General features: G+C 27.8%; 2 protein-coding genes across 2 annotated transcripts; one reads left to right on the top strand and one right to left on the bottom strand.

The window, feature by feature from the left end:
- Positions 1–3,671: 3,671 nt before the first annotated feature.
- On the top strand, positions 3,672–5,717 carry LOC110658806 (uncharacterized). The gene is made up of 6 exons (XM_058133759.1): positions 3,672–3,807; positions 3,940–4,266; positions 4,420–4,496; positions 4,625–4,661; positions 4,776–4,875; positions 4,960–5,717. The coding sequence occupies exons 2-6, from the start codon at positions 3,963–3,965 to the stop codon at positions 5,588–5,590; spliced, it is 1,149 nt and encodes a 382-aa protein (XP_057989742.1). The 5' UTR covers positions 3,672–3,807; positions 3,940–3,962; the 3' UTR covers positions 5,591–5,717.
- Positions 5,718–10,760: 5,043 nt separating this feature from the next.
- On the bottom strand, positions 10,761–13,124 carry LOC110649561 (GDSL esterase/lipase At2g40250-like). The gene is made up of 3 exons (XM_058135389.1): positions 12,466–13,124; positions 11,287–11,548; positions 10,761–11,109 (listed from the first exon to the last, which is right to left on the bottom strand). The coding sequence occupies exons 1-3, from the start codon at positions 13,102–13,104 to the stop codon at positions 10,913–10,915; spliced, it is 1,098 nt and encodes a 365-aa protein (XP_057991372.1). The 5' UTR covers positions 13,105–13,124; the 3' UTR covers positions 10,761–10,912.
- Positions 13,125–14,596: the final 1,472 nt, after the last annotated feature.

Raw genomic sequence — 14,596 nt, 5'->3', positions numbered from 1 at the left:
AAATGGTGTCAAGATCCTTGTGAAGATGAGAAAGTAATTTTTAGCTAAAGAAAAGTGGAAGCTTTGGTTAGTGGTTATATGTATGTCATATAAAGAGATTCAACAATAAAAACAATGTGGCCTTTCAATTTATATATGTATTTTGATTAATATTTTAATTCACGAGGATGGAATATATTAGCTTTAATTCGTATACATATATAATCAGAATATATAAAACTATTTAATAAAACTAAAACTTGTAGTATTCCATAAATTGAAAAGGAGAAACATAATTGTTTGTTTAAAAAATAATTTATTTACAAAAATATTTTTTATTATTTAATTACAATATATTAAATTTATGCGATTATATCATATATATATATATAAATATTTTTCACATTTTAATAATATTATTAACATGTAAAAAATAGAAAATAAATTTCTCTTTTCATAAGAGAAAGTAATTTTTTTTTAAAATAACTTAATTCCCTCTTTCATTAGGAAAATATTTTTCATTAACCTATTTTTTTAAGTATCCCAAATATTAAAGAATGTAGGAAATATTTTATAGAAAAATATTTTCTATGAAATAAACAGAGCTTCAATCTCATTATTAGTCGTCTGTAAAAGAGTTGTAGTTTGATTTAATTGCTAAAAGTATAGCACTCGGCAAATTTAGATTTAAATCTTCAATCTCCCGTGTATATATATATATATATAATTTTAATATTTAGGTTATAATTATTATAAATTATTAATTTTTTGAATTAATTTCAATATTAATTTATTGAATACTTCAAGTATGAAAATCTAAAATTGACACTAAACGATTTTCTCAATTGCCAATCCAAAATGCATTTAAACCCACTTTGTTGGTAATCACGAAGAATTAGAATGGTAGGAAATGAAGAAATTTGAGTTATTTCGAGTTTTAAAGCATTTAAATTTTATTTTTTAGATGAAATTGAACAATATTATTTATAATAAATACATCTATATGCTTACATTTGACGTAGAAATTCCTTGAAAAAAATTCTCATGTTTAATTACGTGGCCCACCCAAGACCATATAGTAATCATATTAAATAAGGAAATATACAATTTGGTCCCTATGCCCTATATTATTTATATAGTCCATGAATTTTGAAAAATTAACTATATAGCCTCTGAGTTTTGTACTATATTATATTTTAGTCTCTGAATTTTGAGAAATTAATTATTTAGTTCATAAATTTTACATTATATCACACTTTAATCCATGTAATTTTAATATATAGAATAATTTAGCCATTCTGTCGTTGGATGAAATTGTTATAAATATTAAAATTACAGAAACTAAATTATTCTATATTTTAAAATTAAAGGCAAAATAATTAATTTCTTAAAATTTAAGAACTAAAGTGTAAAATAATGTAAAACTTATGAACTAAATAATTAATTTTTTAAAATTCAAAGACTAAAATATAATATAAGGTAAAACTCTGAAACCAAATTATAAATTCTCTGTTAAATAACCAACAAAAATACTCCAAGAAAGTCATATTTTGCATGGGGTGTTAGGTGGGTTTTGTCCTAATTATAGTGTGGAAAAACATGGAGACAAGGCATGTCAACAAATTTAATTTATTATGAATTTAAAATATAAATTTATGAGTCCCATATATAAATCTCATTATATATATATATATTGATTTTATGATGAATTGATTTAAATAAAAATTTGATGATAATTAATAATATATAAAAACAAGAAATTATTCAGTATATTGATATATATATATATATATTTATCATTCACATAAAAATAAAATTCACTCTTTTTATTTCACAAAAATACTATTTTTATTTGAATGAAGAAAAACTAAATTTATATGAACTATAAAATTTTTCTGGAAAGAGAAAGGGTTGTTGAGAAGAGAGGGCACAGGGAGGAGTCTTTACGCAGGGACAAAGACCTGTGTCCGTGATTGTCGACGCAAGGACAGTGCCCTTTTCCCCCCCAAGTTTGCGGGTGAGTGACAGCCTAGCTTTGCAATAAATATATATCCTTAATTAACTTTAGTAGTCTATATTGAAACTACGTCAAAATTGTAAAATTTTTAATTATATTTAATAAATAAAATATGTATATTTTTATAATCTTTACATTATTATTGAATTTTAATATTAAAATTATTTCTAAAACTATTAAGTATCGAATTCGAGGTATAATTAAAATTCAATTAAATATATAATAGCTTATCTTAATTAATAAATATTTCATAATTTTTAGGTCGAACCCTCCATTTGTGAGAACAAATATACCTTTTTTTTTAATTATTTTAATAGCATAGTCACAAGCAAGTATGAATATGAGATTATCACCTTAATTTAATTTTTCTTTTATGCTATTGGCCATTTTATAGGAATTTAAAGAGGTTTTAGGGTATATTTGTTTTTATGATGTTCTATTTGTTAAATATATAAAATAATTTTTGTGGCTTTCAGCAATAAGTTTGAGCTTTTAAATTGAGAAATTTTTTGATATAATATAAAATTTTTTAGATTAAAAAATTTAGAATTTGAATTTTTATTCTCCTCACTAATTTATTAATTAAATATTTTAACATAATATAAAATAAATTTATATTTATTTATATTTCAAATTTAATGGACATTCACATATGAAAATGTGTTAAAAATATTTTAAAATATTTAATTAATTAATGGACTCAGATCTTTTTATTTGAAAGACTCTAATCATATATATCTGTTAAATTTATTTAAAAATTATTGAAATTAAGGGCTTTAATTCTTTGTAATTCTACTCTATTTTTTTAGCACTTTGTTTTATCAAACTCATATTAGCTCCATTGAAAACAGTGTTGCTCTTCTAATCTTTTGTATCAATCTCCCTCCTCCAATAATAAGAAAAATAATAACTATACATGCAATTTCTAGAAGCAAAACTATTTAATTTGTAAAATTCAATATTAAATTTATGATGATTAATGTGAACATATGAAAAAGCAATGGAAATTCGACAACATATGAATCAAAGTAGTCATTTAATTCAATTTTTTGTTTTTTAAAAAAAACTGATATAAGATCATGAAGGATAAGCTCTTGAGCATGTCCAATCACTCACGAACCTTAATCAAGGCCACATGAGATACTCATTGGGCTCACCCCTCGAGGTCTTCTTTTTTTTGTCGTAATGATAGAACGCGCATACCCAATACTTAGAGATAGGAATTGACATTTTGATAAAATCATGATAATTTTATGAAAAACCTCTCATCATATACAACCGCTACGCATGCATACTTAACAACTTATATGGGATTTCAAAAGACTCATTTAATTCAAATTTTAAAATCAATTAATTAGTCATCTAATTTACACATTTTATAGAATGAGAATGTCATCCACAATTAAATATCAATATATACAGTTTTCTTTTTTTCTAATTTTTTTTAATTTGCTTTTAAACTTTATTAAATGAAAATATATCATCGTATCGTATCAGACACGTTAAATAAATGTTATTATCATATGAACATCATACATACATACATTAATGCATGTGAAATTATATTATATGCATGCATGCTTCATTAACTAAATATAAAAAACAATAAATATATAATATAAAAAAAAAATTATATGATATATATTGACAGATTGAGAAGAGTATCCCCATTTGTTAAGGGTCTAGGGTTTTCAATTCCAAGTGTCTTATATGTCTCTGACAGTGCTTATCATCATCATCATCATCATCAACTTTTTATTCTCTCTTAAAAAAGAATTTCCAAGCCTTCTTTTTTCTTTTTCTTGTGTGAGGTAAGGGAAATATAAAACTGAAACATCACAAAGTCATTTCTAACACAACCAAGATTACCATTAAATTTCCTTTTCTAATCACTACAGTTTCTTGAGATTCTATTCTCATATTCTTGAATTGATATGATAAAGGAATTGAAGACAGCTAAGAAAAGATGAATAGAAGTGATAGTTTTCAAGGTTCCAAGTCAATTTATTCTCACAAGAAAGTCGGCGAAGATGGTGGTGATGATGAGGAGGGGGAGGAGGAAGTGGACAAAAGTTGCGGCTGCGGACCAAGAAATGGAGGAGACACCACAAGCAATAATAATAGCTCAGATGAAGAGAATGAAAAGAAGGAAAGAGAAGCTACCAGATCTGTCCGGCAATATATTCGTTCGAAGATGCCAAGACTCCGGTGGACGCCTGATCTCCATCTTTGTTTTGTTCATGCAGTTGAAAGACTTGGAGGGCAAGAGAGTTAGTACTTGATCATCAACTATACATATATTTTCTTTCCTTTTTGTGATTTTTAATTGGGGTTTTTCACTTATTAATGGGATTTAATTAGTTCAATTTAAGGAAATTTTTACTAATCACATAGTGGCAATTAATTATATATCGTTGTTTTAGGAGCAACGCCAAAGTTGGTTCTTCAATTGATGAACATCAAAGGCCTAAGCATAGCTCATGTGAAGAGCCATCTTCAGGTATACATATATTTCAATCTGTATGGAAAATTTCATAATTTATATAAAATAATCAGTGATCATTTATGGGTTGATCAATCTGATCTAGTTTCTTTTTTGGGTACAAATTTTCAATGTTGTTTTGTTAGATGTATAGAAGCAAGAAGATTGATGATGCAAATCAAGGTGATTATTCTCTTTCTGACATAAATTAATTATGATAATTAATATATTATTAGGGTTTTGTTTTCTGTTGGGTTTTATACCTTCTTTCTGAGCTTAGGAGAGAATTTTTCACAGGGCAAGGGCTTTTATTTGAAGGAGGTGCTCACAATATCTTCAAACTTCGCCAGCTTCCTATGCTACAAGGTTTCAATCAGAGGCCTTTTACCAATTTAAGGTAGGATAAATTAATTGAGCTTCTAATGTTTGTGCTAAGTAACAAGCTATATATGTTAAATTGTTAATTCTTTTTCCATTTCAGATATGGAGATGCTTCTTGGAAAGGTCATGAGCACCACCAGATTTATGGCCCTTACTTGGGATCATCAGGAGGAGCCCCACTCAATAGAAGCAAACATGATGGTTCGGTTTCAGACAGATTTCTTGGATGCAATATCAGTCATAATTCACTTAATTATCATTCCAAGTCCAATAACAATGGACAAACCACCATCAGCAGAACTCATGATCAGTCCCTCGAAGGGCTTGTGTCGTTTCGCAGATCCTGGCAGATGGAAAGTAAAAGAAACTCGTTGGATTTCAACTTGATAACCAAATTGCAAGAAAGAGGAACACATGAAGGAGAAGAAGAATGTTTCAGGAATAATAGCTCCATTAACAAGACCTGGAGAACAATTCAAGAAATACAAAACAGGCTAAAAAGGAAGACTATGGATGCAGATTGTTGCAACTTGGATTTGAACTTATCCCTGAAAGTAACAAAAAAAGATGGAATTGAGAAGGGTTTGCAGAGTGATGTTAATGAAGTTGATAGTTGTTTATCTCTTTGTTTATCTTCATCTTCGAAGCTTATTGGGTTGAAGCAGGAAGATGAACAAGGTGGAAGTAGGAAGCATGCAAGATGGGCAAGTACTCTAGATCTGACTCTATGAATAACTAGAAAAAATACATTCTAAGTGAGATCTTGAGGTACTTGTTGCTTAATATATGATCATCTCATATTTGTACCAGAACATTACTAGAGGTAATTATTAGTCAATTATATACTTTTGATCTTCTTCTTTTGTTGTTTGTGTGCACAAACTACACACATTGGATTCTGGGTATTGTTATCAGAGTTGAATATATATAGGGCTTTCTTTGTCTTGGAAACTCTAGCATGATCATATCAAAAGCTAGAATTCCCAGTAAAAGAAGAATTGAAAAGAACAAGATCTTGAAATAATTAATCAAATCATCCTGTTGAAAATCCTTTAATTAATTATTGTTATCTCTCTGCAAATGTATATATTACTGGGAAAAGACAGACATTGCTCTCTCTCTCTCTCTCTATATATATGTAATTCTGGATTTGGACAAATGTACCTTAAAAATGAAATGTGTTTTATCTAGGGAACATCTAGGAGATTAATCACTAATTAAAATTTTCTTCTCAAAGCCTTTAGTTTCCATGAAGGGGCAGAGACCTAGCTATATGATCACAAGAAGTTAATTGATTTAATTAATCAATATTGTTGTTTCCAAGAACAAAAAAAATGAAATCCTTGAAAGTAGTTTAAACAATTAGGGGGGAATCTAGCAGGTGCAACTCTTTTTGTTGAATTGGAAATTTAAAAAAAAAAAAATAATTGTTCTGTAAACCAAAATTTTTTTAGGTACGTATATAGAATCTCGCCTATAAATTTTATATATTGAAGGCTTTCTAATAAAAATGTTTAATTAAATTTCAACATAAGCTAAGGTATTCTAAAATCTAAGTCTCTATCCTGTGATTAGAGGGTTAAAACTGTTGTTAAGTAAAAATTAAAAATAAAATAATTTAAAAAATATTATTTTATTATTTTAGTATTTTAATAATTAAAATTTATTAAATTTAGTTTTAAATTATTTTTTTTATAAATCAGGATATCCTCTATATTCATTTTACGATTTACAGAAAAAATTAATCCCTTTAGAGTTTGTAACTATCTCTCTCAACAACATTTTTTCCAATGATCAAACTTGGATTCTCCTTTTGGAGCACAGTAGGCCTTAATTTTAAATTATATTTTTAATAGTATCTAATTAATATATTTACAAAAATATTTTTTTCAATAACCGTTCTAACCGTAATATCAAACAGATCTAAATCTAATGGATTTTGCATGAGCAGTGTATTAGAAATAAGAATTTTTACAAAAGTAAAATTTTAATTTATTAATAAAAATATTTTGAAAAGGGAGTAGCATTATAGATCCAGATAATTAATTTCTCTAAACTTCATGTTATATTAGAGATATAAAATTATTTTTAATATCATCACTTACAAACTTAAACTTTTAAGTTAAATAACTTTGATATGGTATCAGAATCTCTTAAAACTTTAGTGAATTTTTTTTTTTAATAATTGAGTCATTATATATTAATAATCTGCATATTTTAGTAATGATTCTAGAAGAAGATTGCTTTAAGTTACATTTTGTATAGCCCAATTTTTTTTGTAATTTAATGGTTATAAAATTTCTCAAATTCTATGAGCAAAAGCATTCATATACACATGAATTGTTAATGGAAGAAGTCACAGAAGAACTTTAGAACTAAAAAAGGCAAACCTAAAATACAGGTATACCTAAACTATATAAAGAGAGAGCACATGCACGTGTGGCTGCAATAACCAATATTATGTCTTCACTTTTACACGTGCACTTGATTGCTTTTTTCACAAATTCATGAAAATCAAATTTTCATTAATTGACCATAAAATCAACAGCTTTTTTAAACATGGCTTCCATTTTTTTTATTAAATCTATGCATTAAAAAAATTAAGCCTTTTAATATCATTAAATTTTAATTTAAGTGATATTGAGTCGACTTTAAAATTATAAATTTTCGAATTTAAATTTTTATTAGAGTAATAATGTTTTGCAATAAATTTTATTAAATTTTTGGAATGAGATTATTAGAAATATTAATTAATTTCTCTTAAAAAATAAGTGTAATAGACACCCATATTAATTAATCTATTTGATATTATTGTTAAAAGTGTTATTAAAATTTTTTTTATTTATATATATTAATTAAACAATATTAAAAATAAGTTTAAAGTTAAATTTAAAATGATTTAATTATAAGAATTTTAAAACAATTAAATAGTTTTTCTAAATATTAATTAAAATAATATATACATATATATATATTTTAAACTATACAACCCCAATTCTAAAAATTGAACCTTAAGTATTAGACTATCAACCAACAACAAGCACATAACTACACATTTAATATTAGATGGAGCTTGAAGACTTCCATGAGAGACCAAAATGCATAGAACAAATTAGCAATGCATGATAAATCTTATTTATTTAATTCAATTGGAATCTTATGTTGAGTAGTAGTCAATTGCAATATATTATAATATTGAAAGAGGGAGAAAGCAGATGTGGCTAGAATCAAGATTCTAAAGCACATGTTTTGACAAGCAATTTCTACCTAAGTTGACCATCCACCAACCAAGTTTTACAAAGTATTCACAATGCCATAAAAGACAGAAAAAAAAAGCTTGACATATCAACAAAATCAAAAGTAAATTAATTTATAAATATAAAGGTTATTGATGTGGCTTCTACTCTTTCTTCAATAAATTAATTTTTTTCTCTATAATATGGAAGGAACCTCAATCTTACACATTAGAATATATATATATATATATATATATATATATATATATTTCTAATTTAGTTGAATTAGCTAGATAATGACTCTCCTTCTCTTCTATAGTCAACACGAGACATGCCTTGAATTAATAACTAATTTAACTAGACTTTGAAAAATTTGATTCACACTGAAAGTTTTTCAATTTTTATGTTTTATTTATTTAATTAAAATTTAAATTTAAAATCTTATAATTTCAAAAATAATTATAATATTATTGAATTAATTTTTATATATGTTTGGATAGATTTTAAAAGTTGACCATAAATTTTAGGAATTATAATAAAAATATCTTTAAAATTAAAAAATGTAAAATAAAACCATTGAATTTTGAAATTTTTCATAATAAAATCTTTTTAACCCTCACTAATAAGTTTATAAATAACATGCTGATGTGGATAAGCCAGAGTAGCGATCACATGGACAATTATTGTTGTTTTTTAAAGGTAAAATTTCTCTAATTACATGCTATACATTTAGTATTTTATTATCCTGTATAGCTGAAATTCTCTTATGATTGATCTATGAAGAAAATCATAGTCAATTTTACTATTGTCATATAGAGGAAAGAAAATTGTCTATATCATTGTCACTCTGAATTGTATAAATCAACTATTAAGAGTTAAAAAGATTTTACTATTCAAAATTTTAAAATTTAAAAGATTTTACACTACATTTTTAAGTTTAGTAATTTAATATTTCTAATTTTAACAATTTAGGCTCAATTATTTTTGTTAAATTGAGTGAAAAACTTTATTTATGGATTGAAATTTTTATTTAAAAAATGTTTTTATTTCTGACATAGCATAATCATATAGAATATTTTATTTATTATAAATAAATTTTATATCAAACATTAGTAATAATATACTTTTCAAATTAATTTTAATTTTAATTCTATATTAATAATATATGCAGTTATTATTAATTGCCATTTCCATAGTTGGCAATTTTTTTTTTTTAATCAGAAAGGTAATTTATTGGGGCAATAAAATTAAAAAAGAAAAATGTAATAGTTGGTATCCTTTATTTATGGGCCAAGTTGTATTAGCAATGGGGCCTATCTTCCCTGTACATATTAATGCATGAATTTGAATTTGGGGTTGGATCCCTGCATGGGGCCAATCTTCCATGTGATGCATATACATATTAATGGATTGAAGAAATATATCAACATCTGATTATAAATAGAGCAAAGGCACAAAATGAACCGCATACTCACATTTATAATTCAGTAAACAATAAAATCACCCAAATCACTTTGCCCACAGAGACGAGAAACTCCATAGCCATCGCAAAGCATCACCGGACGGAGCTGGGGCAACAAAATGCCTGCCCTACAATTTTTAATATAAAGATATGCCCAACTCAACCCTGCAATCTCTATTTCATCTTTCAGACGAAAAAAAAAAAGATTTCATCTGCCAAAATGAGTACGAAATTATCTGAATTTATATTCTTAGAGATGATTTTATCATCATATTGAATTTATAAATGCAAATATGAGAAATCTTATTTCCTTATCTGTTTAGATCATCTAATTAATATCCGTTTGTTTCATAACAATTTTAAAAAAAAAAATATTTTTCTTATTTTTTAGTACATGGAGCACTTAGAAAAATAAGTCAATGAAAATAAAATTAAGTTATTTTTAAGAAAAATAATTTTTTCCTTTCAAGACAAAATTATTTTTTATTGATAAAGCCTGAAATTATTGCTTCACTAATATGGTCCTTGATGACAAGACCATCCGACGCTTAAATTAGAGAGGGTAGTAGTATAGTAAAAATATAATAGAAAGGGAAGAGAAAAGAGAACCACAAGAAAGCAAATCCCTTTCCATCCTTACCTAGCCTTTTATAGAGAAAAGTAATAGGAGTATTTTCTTTGACATATTTTAGAGAATATTTTTTAGGGGTATATTCCTAAATAAAGAGATATATATTATATATGATTATTTTATTTTATAAATTTTGATAATTTTATTAAAATATAAAGAAATTTATATATACATAACGTAAAATACATACCATTAGTTTAACATTATAATCGCACAACCAAAAATAACTTGCAGAAAATATTTTTTGTATGTCTGGATTCCTCAAAATGAAAAATATTTTCTTGGTCAAAGAGAAAATTATGCTATTTTTAAGAAAAATGTTTTTCTTTGTTCAAAAGAGGAATCCATCTTGTAGATTTTGACAATCTTATTAAAACGCGAAAACACTTATACATATATGAAATAAACACATACTATTAGTTTAATATTTTAACTAAATAATAAAAAATATTTTCTAAAAAATATTTTCTTAGAAAACAATTTTTATAAAAAAATAATTTTTATATGTAAATTGTTTTTTCGAAACAAATGTAACCAAATATAATTTCTTTAAGAATTCATACACAAGAATCTCATGAGAAGGAGGCCATTTTATTATTATTTTGGTAACAAGGCAATTTATTCTTTATATGGCTATAATCCTGATAACACTATCAGCTTTCCAAATTGAAGAAGGCATATCTATATATAGCATTCTCCCATTATTTATACTAGATTGATTATTCTAATGGCCAAGAACATGTGAAATCACAGTCAGGATAGCAACTTCTGCAAGATATCTATACGTTTTTAGTGATGGATGCACAGCATCCCAGAATACATATTCAGATCGATCTGAGCATATTGGTGTTGTCACATTGCATGTACTTCCAACTTCTACAAGCCCCGTCCCACAGCAACCTTTAAGCGTTTGCTTAAATCCTGAGAGTAAAATATCACCCTAAATAAGGCGAATTAAAAATTATTCAATTTAAAAATTTAAATTTAAAATTTAATATTTTCAGTATTAATCTAATTAGAAAAGAAAATTATTTTAAGTTCTCTGTTAAATCAAATTTTTTTGTTAATCAGTGTAAGAAAAAAAAAAAAAATTCTCACCATACTTATTGGGGTTATAAATGAAGTCTTCCATGGGATTATATACGTTATAATAGGCAACCTTGGAACCTTGGAGTACTTGAGTTTCCAATCTTGAGGCTAAGAGTTGAAGCTTTACATTATAAGCAATACTGTCATTGTTCTGCTGCTGCACACACATACGTTGAGATGTATTGCTAAATAGAGTCACTTCTAATGGCAGGCACCCAATGGGTGACAGACTCGTCACTACAAACCTTCTCCCTCCTCTATTGTACAGTCTCTGTACCCATTGAAACAGTGTAAATACTCATTAACGTAGAAGATTTTTTTTATAAGCAAGATGAATTTTATTAATAAAAATTCTGAAAAATTTTAACGCACAGCATTTGACTAAGACTTGGTTATCATACCTGTCCAATACACTAACTTAGAACGAAGTATGCTTAGGTGAAAAAGCATGGAAATTATACTATACAGGAACAAACAAGACCAACAACACGCAGTAGGGAGGAACAACCAGCAAGAAATGCAAAATCATGGCAACATTAAAATGGTCCAAAGAAATTAGAGCTGTAAATGTCATGAGTCCATATAGTCAACCTACAGATCGACTCAATTTTAAAATTTGAAATTCAACTTGATTTGTTCGAGCTTGATCTTGATTTGATAAAGATATTTGAAATATTCGAGCTTCACTTAATTAATTACAACTATAAATAAAATCTTAAACATAAATAGTTATGAGTGTAAATGTAATCGAGGTAAATTGATTCAATACAGTGTCAAGTTTGAATTTTATATAATTTTAAAATTCAAAACTTGACTTTACTCGATTGAGATTAGTTTTAAAAGTTCGATCTCACTCAATGAAATATTTGAAAAGCTCAAGCTCAATTTAATAACTATATAAAATATAAGTTTAGAATATTAAATAGAATCTCAAATAAGCTAAGTTGAACTTAATTAGAGATTGATCAACTTCTTTTTTTCAAATATATATATCAATATATAAAGATAAAAGTGTAATTTTAAAATAAATTCGATTAGGCTCACAAGTCGCTTAAGTCGAGCATTATGCTAACTGAACTCGATTAGCTAAGTTTTTCAAACTTTAATCGAGTCGATTTCGAGTATTTTTCAAGCAGTATGTGACTCATTTGCACTCCTATAGTTGGATATCAAGAAAAGGGTAAGCACCTGAATGGCAGCTTCAAGGTTCTGGAGCAGATAATCTTGGTAACCTGAAATTGTAAACTCTGATGTTCTTGCAGGCGAATCATAGAAGTTAAACAGCAAGTCATTGCTCCCAATACTAAAGAAAAATAAAGCATTTTCCACTATAAAGCTAGCCCTCCTGTCACCAACTAATCCCTTTATCCTTCTCAAAGCTCGATCAAACAAATCTAACTGAGTTGAAATATTAAGCACATTAGAAGATTGTGCTGTCAAGGGATCTAAACCAGAGCCAGCTGATCCAAAACTGGCTCCAGTTAGGAGGTCCTCATCGGTGAGTCTAGGGTCAAGATAAGGTGGCAATGATTCTTTGAGGGCTAATGAAGAGACTATAAAATCTATTGGTAGCTTCCCATTGGAGAACCTCCCAGTGGGTATATGGAAAGGGAAATCTACGCCATATGGAGGGTGATCAGAGCGAGTATCTGTGGCAAGATAGTTGTTGTTTCCTGCATCGATTGTGGAGTCTCCAAATCCGAAAACAGCAGTTATATAATTTATGTTATTTGAAGATGAAGCTGCAGCCATTAAAGATGGCAACAGAGAGAAGAAGGAGACAATGGAGAAGATGATGCGCATTTGGGTGGTGGCTTTAGGTTCCATTTCTTGATTGTTAATGTGTGTTTCCTTTAACATGTATGCAAGCAAGAAACGAAGTATCATGTATATAGATTAACGTGTTGTGTTTTAAAAATTCTAAATATTTATGTGCATTTTAGGTTGTGACCACTGAAATCTATAGTGTGGCCTCGGAATTTAATTGGTTTAATTTTCTGCTCTGACTTGATATATATGTCACCATTAAGTACATTGTTATTCTTATGAAATTATTGGCTGTATTATAGTTAGGTCGGCTAGGTGGGTGCATGGAGAAGGATTTTCTGGTTCTTTAGGGTTAGGGCTCCTGGGTTTGGGTTTGGATTTCTTGGTTGTGCTGGACTTGGATTTCACAGCTTTTTATTTGACTGAATCTCCTGTAAATCTGTCTTCTGAGCCATGTTTAATGCAAATGAAATTTGTGTTTTCAACAAAAAAGTTAAGTCGATTATTTATTTCTTTGTATATTTTTTATATTGTATTTGGAACTTAAATTATATTTATTTATTTTTACTTTATATTAATTATCAGAGATTTTCTATGGTTAGTTTTTGCCCACGAAGAATTAATTTTATTTTTAAAGGAAAATTTTTGAGGACAAAAATTAAGTTACTTCTCCAAGCAATTTTCGGAAAGAATTTTTCTACATTGACACGATGCATGCAACTCAACTCAACTCAACTAAGCTTTTATCTAAAAAATTTGGGGTCGGCTATATGGATTCGCTTTCTCCACTGTGAACGATTTTGGGTTAAATTCTCAGAAATGTGTAATGCTTCTAGGTCATGTTGTACTACTCTTCTCCAAGTCAATTTAAGTCTACCTCTTTTTTTCTTTCTATCCTCTAACCTAATGTGCTCTACTTGTCTAACTGGAGCCTCCGTATGTCTACGCTTTACATGACCAAACCACCTCAATCTCCCTTCTCTCAACTTATCTTCAATTGACACCACTCCTACCTTTTCTCTAATACTCTCATTATGGACTTTATCTAGTCTAGTATGGCCACTCATCCACCTTAACATTCTCATCTCTGCAACTCTTATCTTAGATGCGTACAACTCTTTCAGTGCTCAACACTCACTACCATATAACATAGCCGGTCATATGGCTGTACGGTAAAATTTTCCTTTCAATTTATTGGGAATCTTACGATCACATAAAACTCCCGTAGCGCGTCTTCACTTCAACCATCCGGCTTTAATCCTATGCCTAACATCCTCCTCACATCCCCCATCTACTTGAAGGACTGAGCCTAGATATTTAAAGTGATTACTTTGGGGCAGTATCACTCCATTCAAGCTAACTCCTTCCCTATCACCAGTTTGGCCTTCACTGAACTTGCAATGCATGTATTCTGTATTCGTTCTGCTTAACTTAAAACCCTTTGACTCTAGAGTGCTTCTCCAAAGTTCTAGCTTTTTATTGACTCCTTCTCGATTGACACGATGCATGCATTCAGGATAAATAATCTTGAAATGATCCGGCCAATGGAATC

Source organism: Hevea brasiliensis, chromosome 14 (genome assembly GCF_030052815.1).
Source record: "Hevea brasiliensis isolate MT/VB/25A 57/8 chromosome 14, ASM3005281v1, whole genome shotgun sequence".
NCBI classification, from domain to species: domain Eukaryota; kingdom Viridiplantae; phylum Streptophyta; class Magnoliopsida; order Malpighiales; family Euphorbiaceae; genus Hevea; species Hevea brasiliensis.
Note: the sequence above shows the minus strand (reverse complement) of the source record. Positions and strands in the feature narration are given on the sequence as shown.

What these genes read in the sequence shown, in the direction of transcription:
- LOC110658806 (XM_058133759.1), top strand. Translation starts at nt 3,963, where the DNA reads ATGAATAGAAGTGATAGTTTTCAAGGTTCCAAGTCAATTTATTCTCAC. An exon ending in ATGTGAAGAGCCATCTTCAG is followed by an intron (nt 4,497 to 4,624) that starts GTATACATATAT and finishes TTGTTTTGTTAG; the next exon opens with ATGTATAGAAGCAAGAAGAT. An exon ending in AGGCCTTTTACCAATTTAAG is followed by an intron (nt 4,876 to 4,959) that starts GTAGGATAAATT and finishes TTTCCATTTCAG; the next exon opens with ATATGGAGATGCTTCTTGGA.
- LOC110649561 (XM_058135389.1), bottom strand. Translation starts at nt 13,104, where the DNA reads ATGGAACCTAAAGCCACCACCCAAATGCGCATCATCTTCTCCATTGTC. An exon ending in ACCTTGAAGCTGCCATTCAG is followed by an intron (nt 11,549 to 12,465) that starts GTGCTTACCCTT and finishes CAATGGGTACAG; the next exon opens with AGACTGTACAATAGAGGAGG. An exon ending in TTATAACCCCAATAAGTATG is followed by an intron (nt 11,110 to 11,286) that starts GTGAGAATTTTT and finishes TTTTACTCTCAG; the next exon opens with GATTTAAGCAAACGCTTAAA.